Raw genomic sequence first — 14,613 nt, 5'->3', positions numbered from 1 at the left:
ACCCCAGTGATAGGAGGACATGTAATCTGCCTATACACCTCATCTATATACCTCATTAGTAGTAGTGGGTATATACCCCAGTGATAGGAGGACATGTAATATACTAGTATATTAGGTCACATCTTCTGCCTATACACCTCATCTATATACCTCATTAGTAGTAGTGGTTGTATACCCCAGTGATAGGAGGACATGTAATATACTAGTATATTAGGTCACATCTTCTGCCTATACACCTCATCTATATACCTCATTAGTAGTAGTGGGTATATACCCCAGTGACAGGAGGACATGTAATATACTAGTATATTAGGTCACATCTTCTGCCTATACACCTCATCTATGTACCTCATTAGTAGTAGTGGGTATATACCCCAGTGACAGGAGGACATGTAATATACTAGTATATTAGGTCACATCTTCTGCCTATACAACTCATCTATATACCTCATTAGTAGTAGTGGGTATATACCCCAGTGATAGGAGAACATGTAATATACTAGTATATTAGGTCACATCTTCTGCCTATACACCTCATCTATGTACCTCATTAGTAGTAGTGGGTATATACCCCAGTGATAGGAGGACATGTAATATACTAGTATATTAGGTCACATATTCTGCCTCATCTATATACCTCATTAGTAGTAGTGGTTATATACCCCAGTGATAGGAGGACATGTAATATACTAGTATATTAGGTCACATCTTCTGCCTATACAACTCATCTATATACCTCATTAGTAGTAGTGGGTATATACCCCAGTGATAGGAGAACATGTAATATACTAGTATATTAGGTCACATCTTCTGCCTATACACCTCATCTATGTACCTCATTAGTAGTAGTGGGTATATACCCCAGTGACAGGAGGACATGTAATATACTAGTATATTAGGTCACATCTTCTGCCTATACACCTCATCTATATACCTCATTAGTAGTAGTAGGTATATAACCCAGTGATAGGAGAACATGTAATATACTAGTATATTAGGTCACATCTTCTGCCTATACACCTCATCTATGTACCTCATTAGTAGTAGTGGGTATATACCCCAGTGATAGGAGGACATGTAATATACTAGTATATTAGGTCACATATTCTGCCTCATCTATATACCTCATTAGTAGTAGTGGGTATATACCCCAGTGATAGGAGGACATGTAATATACTAGTATATTAGGTCACATCTTCTGCCTATACACCTCATCTATATACCTCATTAGTAGTAGTGGTTGTATACTCCAGTGACAGGAGGACATGTAATATACTAGTATATTAGGTCACATCTTCTGCCTATACACCTCATCTATATACCTCATTAGTAGTAGTGGTTGTATACTCCAGTGATAGGAGGACATGTAATATACTAGTATATTAGGTCACATCTTCTGCCTCTACACCTCATCTATGTACCTCATTAGTAGTAGTAGGTATATAACCCAGTGATAGGAGAACATGTAATATACTAGTATATTAGGTCACATCTTCTGCCTATACACCTCATCTATGTACCTCATTAGTAGTAGTGGGTATATACCCCAGTGATAGGAGGACATGTAATATACTAGTATATTAGGTCACATATTCTGCCTCATCTATATACCTCATTAGTAGTAGTGGGTATATACCCCAGTGATAGGAGGACATGTAATATACTAGTATATTAGGTCACATCTTCTGCCTATACACCTCATCTATATACCTCATTAGTAGTAGTGGTTGTATACTCCAGTGACAGGAGGACATGTAATATACTAGTATATTAGGTCACATCTTCTGCCTATACACCTCATCTATATACCTCATTAGTAGTAGTGGTTGTATACCCCAGTGACAGGAGGACATGTAATATACTAGTATATTAGGTCACATATTCTGCCTCATCTATATACCTCATTAGTAGTGGTTGTATACCCTAGTGATAGGAGGACATGTAATATACTAGTATATTAGGTCACATCTTCTGCCTATACACCTCATCTATATACCTCATTAGTAGTGGTTGTATACCCCAGTGACAGGAGGACATGTAATCTATTAGGTGACATATTCTGCCTTCCTCAGGTAGACGGGCGGGCAGAGCAGGGGGCGGCGCCTCCTCCCTACCTGGGCGCAGGGAGTGGTCTGTGTGCGACTCAGAAGCCGGAAGACAAGTAAGTTCCATTTGTCGCCTGCATGTGAATTGGAGTGAGGAGCCGCACAGCCGCCTGCAGAGCCGGGCAGTGCCCTGAGAGCCCCCGCCGGTCCTGGCACTCACCGGAGAAGATGGGGCCCCTGGAGGAGCTGCTCCTCGTCCTCTGTGCACTGTGCGGGGGAGCCTGTGCAGGTAGGCGCCATCACCTCACTGCACCTGCGCCGGTGTGACACGCCGTGCTGAAGTATAACTCCTAGCATGCTCTGACAGGGCGTGCTGGGACTTGTAGTTCTAGAACAGGAACAGCCATCCCCTATTGACGCCTAAGATCGGGCTGCTAGAGAGCAGTCAGACCTGTCCTGAGATGGAAGGCAGAAGCTCCATTTCCCAAGGATTATTCCCCGACCTAACGATTATCCTGATATATCATCACAAGGCACAGTCTAAATCCCCCCCAAATCTCAGGGTGCACCGCATACAGGGAGCAGCAGGGGGTCAGTTACTGCGACCCTTAATGCCAAACATGTTTTAGAAAGTAACAAACTGTGTAGCGTTTTTTTAATGCCCCTACATCTAAATGTGGTCACAAGTAGTATTTCTACCCTACCCTCACCCTTGGGGCAGGATTGGGGCGGAGTAGAAACAAAGTGGCCCTGGAAAAAAAAAAAAAAAACTAGAAGTGGTCAAATGTTGTAAGAGGGTCTAAAGTGACAGAAGGTGGGCCAGAAATACCACGGTGCAGCACAAAATGCCGCCCCAGCAGAATTAAATACCGTAGTACGGCGTAAAATACTGCCCCAGCAGAACCAAATACCGCAGTGCAGCATAAAATACCGCCCCAGCAGAACCAAATACCGCAGTGCAGCATAAAATACCGCCCCAGCAGAACCAAATACCACGGTGCAGCACAAAATACCGCCCCAGCAGAACCAAATACCGCAGTGCAGCACAAAATACCGCCCCAGCAGAACCAAATACCGCATTGCAGCACAAAATACCACCCCAGCAGAACAAAATACCGCCCCAGCAGAACCAAATACTTCAGTACAGCACAAAATACCGCCCCAGCAGAACCAAATGCCGCAGTGCAGCACAAAATACCGCCCCAGCAGAACCAAATACCGCAGTGCAGCACAAAATACCGCCCGAGCAGAACCAAATACTGTAGTGCAGCATAATCTACTGCCCCAACAGAACCAAATACAGCAGTGCAGCACAAAATACCGCCCCAGCAGAACCAAATTCATATCACAATACAGCACAAAATACTGTCTCCCCCCGCAGAACCTAATACACAAAATACTGCTGCCCCCGCTGCAGTATTTAACGATATCACTTTCCCTAGGGTGGCAATACCATTGAATTCAGAAGATGATTTGCCACCGCCAGACTAGCTGAGAGCATCAGATCGTTATGTATCTGGCCTGCAGCCAAGAAGAGGGCTCAGGCGGTGCCCTCGGCATCGGCCAACTGGGAAAGTTTCCTGCAAGGTCTATGGCCCTGTAGGTTGGGGCCAGATCATTTATGCCAGTTTTATGGTGTAAATGATAACTGAAATCTAGACACTCTGACTTTCTTTCTGTGTCACCACTAAACATGTCAGATACTGAGATGGATTTCCCCATTAATCATTGTATTGCATCATGCTATGATACTATATTTCAAATCAATAGAAATACCATTGATAAGAACATGAGACGTATGAGACATAATTCTCCTTACTGTTTGTTTAGCCATTTATAAAATCATCTGAAGTTTCTGAGCCCCAGTACAAAACCTGTGACATAGTCAGTCTGGGAAACATGCTCCATGTGACAGCAGTATTTCCCAAATAAACACTGGTCCTGTGACACAAACTCACGGATCTATAATGATTTATAATGCTGTGTGTTCCTGTCAGCCCTCGGCTGTATTGAATTGTACTGACAGCGCTGTGTGTTCCTGCCCGACATCGGCTGTACTGTCAGCGCTATGTTCCTGACAGCCCTCGGCTGTACTGTACTGACAGCGCTGTGTGTTCCTGCAAGCCCTCGGCTGTACTGTATTGTACTGACAGCGCTGTGTGTTCCTGCCAGCCCTCGGCTGCACTGTACTGTACTGACAGCGCTGTGTGTTCCTGCAAGCCCTCGGCTGTACTGTATTGTACTGACAGCGCTGTGTGTTCCTGCCAGCTCTCGGCTGCACTGTATTGTACTGACCGCGCTGTGCGTTCCTGCCAGCCCTCGGCTGCACTGTATTGTACTTACAGCGCTGTGCGTTCCTGCCAGCCCTCGGCTGCACTGTATTGTACTGACAGCGCTGTGTGTTCCTGCCAGCCCTCGGCTGTACTGTATTGTACTGACCGCGCTGTGCGTTCCTGCCAGCCCTCGGCTGCACTGTATTGTACTTACAGCGCTGTGCGTTCCTGCCAGCCCTCGGCTGCACTGTACTGTACTGACAGCGCTGTGTGTTCCTGCCAGCTCTCGGCTGCACTGTATTGTACTGACCGCGCTGTGCGTTCCTGCCAGCCCTCGGCTGCACTGTATTGTACTTACAGCGCTGTGCGTTCCTGCCAGCCCTCGGCTGCACTGTATTGTACTGACAGCGCTGTGTGTTCCTGCCAGCCCTCGGCTGTACTGTATTGTACTGACAGCGCTGTGCGTTCGTGCCAGCTCTCGGCTGTACTGTATTGTACTGATAGCGCTGTGTGTTCCTGCCAGCTCTCGGCTGCACTGTATTGTACTGACCGCGCTGTGCGTTCCTGCCAGCCCTCGGCTGCACTGTATTGTACTTACAGCACTGTGTGTTCCTGCCAGCCCTCGGCTGTACTGTATTGTACTGACAGCGCTGTGTGTTCCTGCCAGCCCTCGGCTGTACTGTATTGTACTGACAGCGCTGTGCGTTCCTGCCAGCCCTCGGCTGTACTGTATTGTACTGACAGCGCTGTGCGTTCCTGCCAGCCCTCGGCTGTACTGTATTGTACTGACAGCGCTGTGCGTTCCTGCCAGCCCTCGGCTGTATTGAATTGTACTGACAGCGCTGTGCGTTCCTGCCCGACCTCTATACCTCATCTATATACTCTACACCTATATTGATCCATGGCCAGGCAATGATGACATTGTTCACTGGGGAGAGAAAATTACTCTCCAGGATTGTTCTGATGGTAATATTCATCAAATATGAAGCTGCCACTTGGAAACGCTTAAATATAAGGGATGCTGGAAATATCTGTAACCCCTTAAAGGGTTTGTCCAGAATTCTGATATTGAAGGTCAGTTCCCTGGATAGGCCATCAATTTAATATCAGAGGGGGTCTGATCCCCCCCCCCGATCCCCCACCGGCCGACCATTCCATGTGGCTCCTATACTGGAAGTAGATGAAGGAACTTCACAGCTGTGTCCATTGTGTGGTGGACGGTGCTGGTAACTGCAGCACGGCCTTCATTCACTTTACTGGGAGCATTATATCAGGTACAGTAGACGTAGGGCTTGACGAAGCTAGAGCCTAATGAGCATCCATACATTGTGACCTGAGGGGCTCAGGCTGCCATGGCAACTCTCCGACACCCTATGATTGCATCACTGGGAGGCAGTGGGGTGAGAAACGGAGCCCCCTCCCTCTCTGCTGTTTGAGAAGGCAGTGGTGCTTGCAGTATCGCCGCAGCCTTTTCTCAGCTTTCCCTAGGCCGTAACATGGCCTAGGCACAGCTCAGCCCCTCAGCTCAGCCCCATTAGAAGTGACTAGCACAGCCGCTATACAATGTAGAGAGAAGGCCATGTGCCTCACAGCTGATCGCCGGGGATCTCGGGTGTCGGACCCCCACCGATCAGATACCAATGACCTATCCAGAGGATAGGTCATCAGTATAAAAGTCTTGGGAAAACCCCTTTTAATTACCTCCCCAATAACACATACTATTATCGCAGAGAATGGGAAGGGGTTAAACAAACACATCTCTAGAATCATTATAAAACTATACTACCCATGAACATGAATGATTCTAACAATATAAGGCTCTGTTCACTCCATGGTTTTGTACGTTCGGCGTGCCTGCTGACCATCCATACAGCTGGCCAGGTACACATTGTCCTATATTTTTGGTGTAGTCTGCTGAGCTTTCCTGTACAGAGGGCCCAAGATGCTCACTGCTTCCGAAATACTGAGAGAGGTTTCCACCTCAACAAAGCAAAGTTCATAGAGACGCAGCTCCCTTTTTCTGACACCACACTTGGCAGATGCACTTCTTCTGCTCTTCGTTACTAGTGTTTCTTTCATTGTAATCTAAAGCCTTGGTGAGTATTACTCATTTTGATGACATACCCTAGATATTTCAGGGGGAGCACCTTTCAGGCATGGGTTCTTCATTTAGTTTAGGTGTTAATCTCAGTTTTTTTGTTTTTTTTTCTCCTTTGACATATTGAAGCTTCGGTAATAACCATCTCTGGAGAGGTGGGTGGACAAGCGGTTCTGCCATGCCGCACCGTGGCAGAGAATGCAGGCGGTGTCACCTGGTTTTTGGAAAACCCCAAAGAAGAGGTACTGAGCTGTAACACGGATGTCCCTTCAAATCCCAGATACTCAAGACTGAATGGGAGTTCTCTTGTGATAACAGACCTACGTCTGGAAGATGAGCGACTGTATGGCTGCAAAGACTGTTCAGAAACAGCAGACACTCCGGCTCAAGTACAGCTGAAAGTCACAAGTAAGCACAAACCACTTTCAGATTATTGATCTGGAGGCTGGCCAACCTGCCAGTCCCCGAAATATCATTAACCTGAAATCTCACAATTACCCCACCCCCTGTCTGCAGATATAGTCTCCGTGTGGTCCATGAGATGGCTCTGGTGAAAACATATGTGTGATATAGCCATTTCCACGACTCCAGGACTGTGCATGGAAATCTTGGTGGCAAATCCTAGTACGCGCCACCGACCTTTGTCGATGCAGAATTTCCATAGGAACATTTATCGCCGTTTCGTCTGCTCTAAATGGCCTCAGGGGTTGAACATATTGAGAACGTAATTGCTCAAAGTTTACATACTTCTAGAGAATCTATAAGAGCCACAAAATGACTTTCCCCCGTATAGACCCATTCAGGCTAGGAGAGGTTTATTGCCTTGTTATCTAAATTGTCCTCAATTGTGACATATCTGGATGCACATTGCGCCCAGTTATCACGGAGGACCTGTCGGCTTCCTGACACGTCTGTATAGTACATGCCTTCCGTTCTATATTGAATACCAGTGTTGGAGAGCTTTTTCTTGGGTGTCTGCTATGTACCTTTTTTCTGTTTATTCATGCTGAAAATGGATGAATAAATTGATAGCGTGTGTGTGGGGGGGGGGGGGGGGGGGGGGTACCTTGTCCTTGCCAACAGAGGGTGGAAAGGGTCAAAGCTTGTACAAACATGACTCTGACCAAGGGAGCGGCCGGCTGTCAGTTTATTAAAGGAGCTGTCTCACTTTAGCAAATAGCATTTATTATGTAGAGGAAGTTAATAGAAGGCACTTACTAATGTATTGTGATTGTCCATATTGATTCCTTCGCTGGCTGGATTCATTTTTTCATCACATTATACACTGCTCGTGTCCATGGTTACGACCACCCTACAATCCATCAGTAGTGGTCATGCTTGCACACAAATCACCGGCCTCTCTTGTGGCCGGGACTGTGGGAGCGCACATAAGCCTGTGCTTTTTCTTATAGTGTGCAAGCACGGCCACCAGTGATGGATTGCAGGGTGGTCGTGACCATGGAAACGAGCAGTGTATAATGTAATGGAAAAATGCATCCAGCCAGCAAAAGAAGCAATATGGATAATACCAATACATTAGTGTCTTGTATTAACTTCAGCTACATGATAAATGCTATTCGCTGAAGTAAGACAACTCCTTTAATTACAGCAGGAATAACAGAGGGACAGTACAACACTGTACCATGTGAGTAGATGCACTGTTTAACGCAATGTCAGACCAATGAGCTATGCTATTACATAATTGTCAACATCTTTGGAACATCTTTCGTGATTCATATTGGATTGTATATAGATACTTTGTACTATGTGAACATCACTTCATCGTCAGTGTTAAAGGGCTTGGCCAGTTTATGTGACTGGCTGCGGGTGGCATCACATGCATGCAGCTAGTAATAAGCATTAATAAACTATTGGCACTGAAGTCCGAATGTATGAATAATTCATGTTTACATGCCGGTCCGCTGGACTGCGTGCCGGCGCTGCTCTGGGAACATGGCTGCTGATGGAGAATTCTGTTAAAGGAGTTCTGCAGTTCTTTTTTACTGATGATCTATCCTCTGGCGGAGCTTCATTCAAGTGAATGGGGCTTAGACCCGCCCAGGTCATTGATACTAGTCGTGATGTCACTGGGCCTGGAGTGCTGCTGCCTTCTCAAACAGCTGATCGATGGGGGTCCCGGGTGTCAGTCCCTGACCAATCAGATACTGAAGAAAGAAAAAAGAACTGCAGAACACTGGGAACTGACAGGGAAGCTAGCACATGCGCAGTCTGTTCCCAGTTTAAATAGCAGGAGGCCGCTGATGGACAGGATCCTCCTTTCAGCTGCCAGGTTCACAGCACCAGCATGTAGGCCCTGGAACCTGTATGTAAACATGAATTATTCTTATTAATCTATCCTATATATGCCTATAATGCTTATCACTAGCTGTATGCATACGCCATTACTAGAAGCTAGTCATATAAACTGGCCAAACCTTTTAAATACTACTACACACATGAGATGGTGTATGTATGTAGGTGTTCTCCCGTAGGGCACTGGATGTACATGGCAGCACATGGAGGCCGGATGGAAATGTACTAGGGAGTGGAGGCAGCCTCTGTGCAGTGGCATATAGACCCCATATGTGTGAGGCCTTATCTTTGAAGTCCATGGCTCCTTGACTGAATGCTATATTATAATACATTTTAGAAATGCAGAAAAGCTCCCATACGAAATACAGGAGTACTGGAGACCGGGTGTACGCTTTGTATACAATAGCTCGTTCCTTCCTCCCATGAATACATGTGTGAAGGACTACGCTGCTAGAAGATGTCACTGACTCTTCATTATAGTGATTAGTGGTGCATGCTGGGACATGGCAGATGTTCAGAGGGTGGACATGCAGCATCTGCTATAGTGAACTACATTACTTTCCCATGAAGTATCGTGGGCAGCCGACTCTATGCACCCCAGAAAACCCCTTTAAGGCCTCATGCACACGACAGTTTATTTTCACAGTCCGCAAAAACGGGGTCCGTGGGTCCGTGATCTGTGACCGTTTTTTCGTCCGTGGGTCTTCCTTGATTTTTGGAGGATCCACGGACATGGAAAAAAAAGTCGTTTTGGTGTCCGCCTGGCCGTGCGGAGCCAAACGGATCCGTCCTGAATTACAATGCAAGTCAATGGGGTCGGATCCGTTTGACGTTGACACAATATGGTGCAATTGCAAACGGATCCGTCCCTATTGACTTTCAATGTAAAGTCAGGAGTCCTTTCACACTTGCGTTCATATAATGCAGACGGTGGCTCTGTTCAGAGCGGATCCGTCTGCATTATATTGTTAAAACAAAGGGTGAAAGTAGCCTCAGACGGATCCGTCCAGACTTTACATTGAAAGTCAATGGGGGACGGATCCGTTTGAAAATTGAGCCACAGTGTGTCATCTTCAAACGGATCCGTCCCCATTGACTTACATTATAAGTCTGGACGGATCCGCTTGCCTCCGCACGGCCAGGCGGACACCCGAACATAACTTGAAGCGTCCCCATCACCTATGTTAGAATATACTGTCGGATATGAGCTACATCGTGAAACTCATTTCCGACAGTATATTCTAACACAGAGGCGTTCCCATGGTGATGGGGACGCTTCTAGTTAGAATATACTACAAACTGTGTACATGACTGCCCCCTGCTGCCTGGCAGCTCCCGATCTCTTACAGGGGGCCGTGATCAGCACAATTAACTCCTCAGGTGCCGCACCTGAAGGGGTTAATTGTACTATCATATCCCCCTGTAAGAGATCAGGGCTGCCAGACAGCAGGGGGCAGACCCCCCCCTCCCCAGTTTGAATATCGTTGGTGGCACAGTGTGCGCCCACCATCGGGCCCCCCCCCTTCCTCCCTCTATTGTTATAAATCGTTGGTGGCACAGTGTGCTCCCACCATCGCCCCCCCTCCCTCCCTCTATTGTAATAAATCGTTGGTGGCACAGTGTGCGCCCACCATCGCCCCCCCTCCCTCTATAGCAGTAACAACATTGGTGGCAGTGTGCGGCCTCCCATCTCCCTCCCCCCCCCCCCCATCATTGGTGGCAGCGTAGTTCCGATCGGAGTCCCAGTTTAATCGCTGGGGCTCCGATCGGTAACCATGGCAACCAGGAAGCTACTGCAGCCCTGGTTGCCATGGTTACTTAGCAATAGTACAATTGTAGAAGATTCATACTTACCTGCTTGCTGCTGCGATGTCTGTGACCGGCCGGGAGCTCCTCCTACTGGTAAGTGACAGTTCTTTAGCAATGCGCCGCACAGACCTGTCACTTACCAGTAGGTGGAGCTCCCGGCCGGACACGAACATCGCAGCAGCAAGCAGGTAAGTATGAATCTTCTACTATTGTACTATTGCTAAGTAACCATGGCAACCAGGGCTGCAGTAGCTTCCTGGTTGCCATGGTTACCGATCGGAGCCCCAGCGATTAAACTGGGACTCCGATCAGAACCACGCTGCCACCAATGATCGGCGTGGGGGGGGGGGGGAGATGGGAGGCCGCACACTGCCACCAATGTTGTTACTGCTATACAGAGAGGGGGGCCGATGGTGGGCACACTGTGCCACCAACGATTTATTACAATAGAGGGAGGGAGGGGGGGCGATGGTGGGCGCACACTGTGCCACCAACGATTTATTACAATAGAGGGAGGGAGGGGGGGCGATGGTGGGCGCACACTGTGCCACCAACGATTTATTACAATAGAGGGGGGAAGGGGGGCCGATGGGGGGTGCACACTGTGCCACCAACGATATTCAAACTGGGGAGGGGGGGGGGTCTGCCCCCTGCTGCCTGGCAGCCCTGAACTCTTACAGGGGAATATGATAGTACAATTAACCCCTTCAGGTGCCGCACCTGAGGGGTTAATTGTGCTATCATATCCCCCTGTAAGAGATCGGGTGCTGCCAGGCAGCAGGGGGCAGTCTTGTACAAAGTTTGTAGTGTATTCTAACTAGAAGCGTCCCCATCACCATGGGAACGCTTCTGTGTTAGAATATACTGTCGGATATGAGTTTTCACGAAGTGAAAACTTAGATCTGAAAAAGCTTTTATGCAGACGGATCTTCGGATCCGTCTGTATGAAAGTAACCTACGGCCACGGATCACGGACACTGATGCCAATCTTGTGTGCATCCGTGTTCTTTCACGGACCCATTGACTTGAATGGGTCCGTGAACCGTTGTCCGTCAAAAAAATAGGACAGGTCCTATTTTTTTTGACGGACAGGATACACGGATCACGGCCTCGGCTGCAAAACGGTGCATTTTCCGATTATTATTTTTTTTTCCACGGACCCATTGAAAGTCAATGGGTCCGCGAAAAAAAACGGAAAATGGCACAACGGCCACGGATGCACACAACGGTCGTGTGCATGAGGCCTAAAAGGGGAATACACTAAACATGACAACCACTTTCTATACTGGTCAGCTGGCGACCTGACTTCCATGTAACTAAGGGTGCTGCCACACGTTCTGGCTTTTTGTTGCTGTTTTTGAAGCCAAAATCAAGTGTGCATCATAACGGGAGAGAGTATTAAGGACAGATACTACCTTTCCAAGTTTTTTTAATCCTGTCCAGGTTTTGGCTTCAAGAAACCTGAACTTGTGGCAACACCTTTAGAGGGCATATGAACAGGCTTTGTCCCTATAAATGAAAGCACCTGGATCTGAATACTTTTGTAATTGCCTGTAATAAAAAATTAGCATAGCGACTGAGTTATTCATTAAAATGTATCTTTATAGCAGCAATAGCTTTTTTTTCTTATTATTTCTGAGTCCTGCTCACTGAGAAGGCCGTACATGATCAGTTTCATCCTTCAATTGCCTCCTGAGCTGTGATAGGGAGAGAGCTGCAGCAGGGAGGTCACACTCCGTGATCTGCAGCAGGAAGGTCACACCCCCTGAGCTGTCAGCTTGATATAAATCTAGCAGAGCAATGAATGGGGACATTTCTGGACCCATGTGAGGTACAGGGCTGGTTCTAGCTTTGTTAGAAAGAGATTGTCATGTACTATATGATGTCTGGTTTTAATTTTTTACATGAATCATGGGATAACCCCTTTTAATACCCAGGGACGTGCAATGGAATTCAGTGAATTGGTTTACATCCTGGACCGCCCCTTTTTAAGTATGTATTCAGGATTAAACGTAACTAAGATACTCATGAAATTCTCATAATAAAAGTGTATTATGGGATTAAAGAAACTGCATTTTAACTCGTTCATCTGTATTATTGCCGACCAAGAATCCATGTCAATATTCGCTTCCCTTTATCCATCCAGGTGGTCCTCATAATATCACTTTCCTGATATCTCCTACCAAGACACTGCCAAATGGTACACATTACACGTCAAGAGGTGCCAACATGAACTTCACCTGCTCTAGCTCTGCCATCCCTGAACCAACAAATTCCATTGGACTCAATGCAGGGACCCAGTCTGAGCTTTTTGACTGGGTAAATGCAAGCTTGCTCGCTTTTAATGTGAGCAACATTGCTGCAAATTACCAGGGAAACTACACATGTACTGTCGTAAATCCTCTCAGTAAGAAGACTCTCGTCCGCACTCTCCAGCTTCTCGTATATCGTAAGTATGCTTTTGGATAATTCTCCAGGATCAAGGATAAGTTATACTGTACCTCCAAGTATTTGACAGAAATAATACTGCATACACGTACTGACTAAGGACTCAATGCACATAGTAATATCACAGCTCATTTTCCGTGGGGTAGAGCTCCCATAAAGCTGCATGAGGCCTCCTTTTTCGACAAACAGAATTGTGACATCGGATTCCACGTGTACAGAGATACAGAAGAAGTCCACCGATGTGCCACAGTACGAGTGCATGAGCCCATATTCCTGCACAAGCCAAGGCTAGAGATTTTCTCATACACAGCGCCATAGTGAATTGCCTGCAGTACCATTGTTATGCTTCTGCAACTGGGGCAGAAAACGACAGTACCGTTCTGTTCTACCAAGCAGTTGGGGCGAAGGTAAACGTGGGCAAATGTTCCTAATGTGATAGCACCTAGATTCTGGAGTAAATTGTGGCAACATTTGGCACAACTAGCTTTTGAGAAATTATCTGTGCTAGGTCCGACAAGGGGACATGGCTTAATATGCGCCATTTTGCACCAACATTGGACCACAATTCTGTCATAAAAATTCTAGCTCCTGCTAAAAAAAAAAAAAAACTGTGTGTAAAAAAGTAGCAGCATGAATCGTCTCTGATTACCCCATTGAAGTGAATTGGAAGCTGAAATACCAAAATCGGCAACAAAACCTTGCAGAAAATCAGCACGTTTAAAAAAAATCCATCCTGTGAACATAACCCTAAAGGCTATAATTGTACTACACCGCTTGCTTGTTGGGGTCAATGTTATAATGGGGTCCGTCTGCTCCATTTCAGTTCTGGATCTTTTGATAGAAAGTAAAGCACTGCAGAGTGCACTATTATTGCTGTCAAAAAAGCCCTGAAGTAATGGCAGCAATGTGAACAAAGTCAAACATATTTTGTCTTGCCAAGTGTACACCCTGTAACAAGTATGTGGAAAGCCATCTCAAAAGTTGCTCTTAAAGGGGTTAGTAACATAGTACATAAGGCCGAAAAAAGACATTTGTCCATCCAGTTCGGCCTGTCATCCTGCAAGTTGATCCAGAGGAAGGAAAAAAAATCCCTGTGAGGTAGAAGCCAATTTTCTCCACTTTAGGGGAATAAAAAATTCCTTCCTGACTCCAATCAGGCAATCAGAATAACTCCCTGGATCAGCGACCCCTCTCTAGCTAGCTATAGCCTGTAATTTTATTACACTGCAGAAATACATCCAGGCCCCTCTTGAGTTCCTTTATTGTACTCACCATCACCACCTCCTCAGGCAGAGAGTTCCATAGTCTCACTGCTCTTACCGTAAAGAATCCTCTTCTATGTTTGTGTACAAACCTTCTTTCCTCCTAGACGCAGAGGATGTCCCCTCGTCACAGTCACAGTCCTGGGGATAAATAGATGATGGGATAGATCTCTGTACTGACCCCTGATATATTTATACATAGTAATTAGATCTCCCCTCAGTCGTCTTTTTTTTCTAAAGTGAATAACCCTAATTTTGATAATCTTTCCAGTTATTACTTTGGTTGCCCTCCTCTGAACCCTCTCCAGCTCTGCTATGTCTGCCTTGTTCATAGGAGACCAGAACTGTACACAGTACTCCATGTG

The 14,613-nt window shown here is 46.4% G+C and overlaps 1 protein-coding gene across 2 annotated transcripts in view; it reads left to right on the top strand.

Moving 5' to 3' along the window:
* The first annotated feature begins 2,160 nt into the window (after positions 1-2,160).
* Positions 2,161-14,613, top strand: part of VSIG10 (V-set and immunoglobulin domain containing 10) — a 34,017-nt gene continuing 21,564 nt past the window's right edge. Inside the window, exons 1-3 of one of the 2 annotated variants that reach the window (XM_044290799.1) lie at positions 2,161-2,334; positions 6,546-6,824; positions 12,685-12,987. In XM_044290799.1, the coding sequence (XP_044146734.1) occupies positions 2,274-2,334; positions 6,546-6,824; positions 12,685-12,987 (643 nt within the window). In that variant the 5' untranslated portion in view covers positions 2,161-2,273. The remainder of the gene's footprint in view (positions 2,335-6,545; positions 6,825-12,684; positions 12,988-14,613) is intronic. The other variant, XM_044290808.1, reaches the window with a different exon arrangement.

Source organism: Bufo gargarizans, chromosome 1, assembly GCF_014858855.1.
Source record: "Bufo gargarizans isolate SCDJY-AF-19 chromosome 1, ASM1485885v1, whole genome shotgun sequence".
In the NCBI taxonomy this organism is placed as follows: domain Eukaryota; kingdom Metazoa; phylum Chordata; class Amphibia; order Anura; family Bufonidae; genus Bufo; species Bufo gargarizans.
Note: the sequence above shows the minus strand (reverse complement) of the source record. Positions and strands in the feature narration are given on the sequence as shown.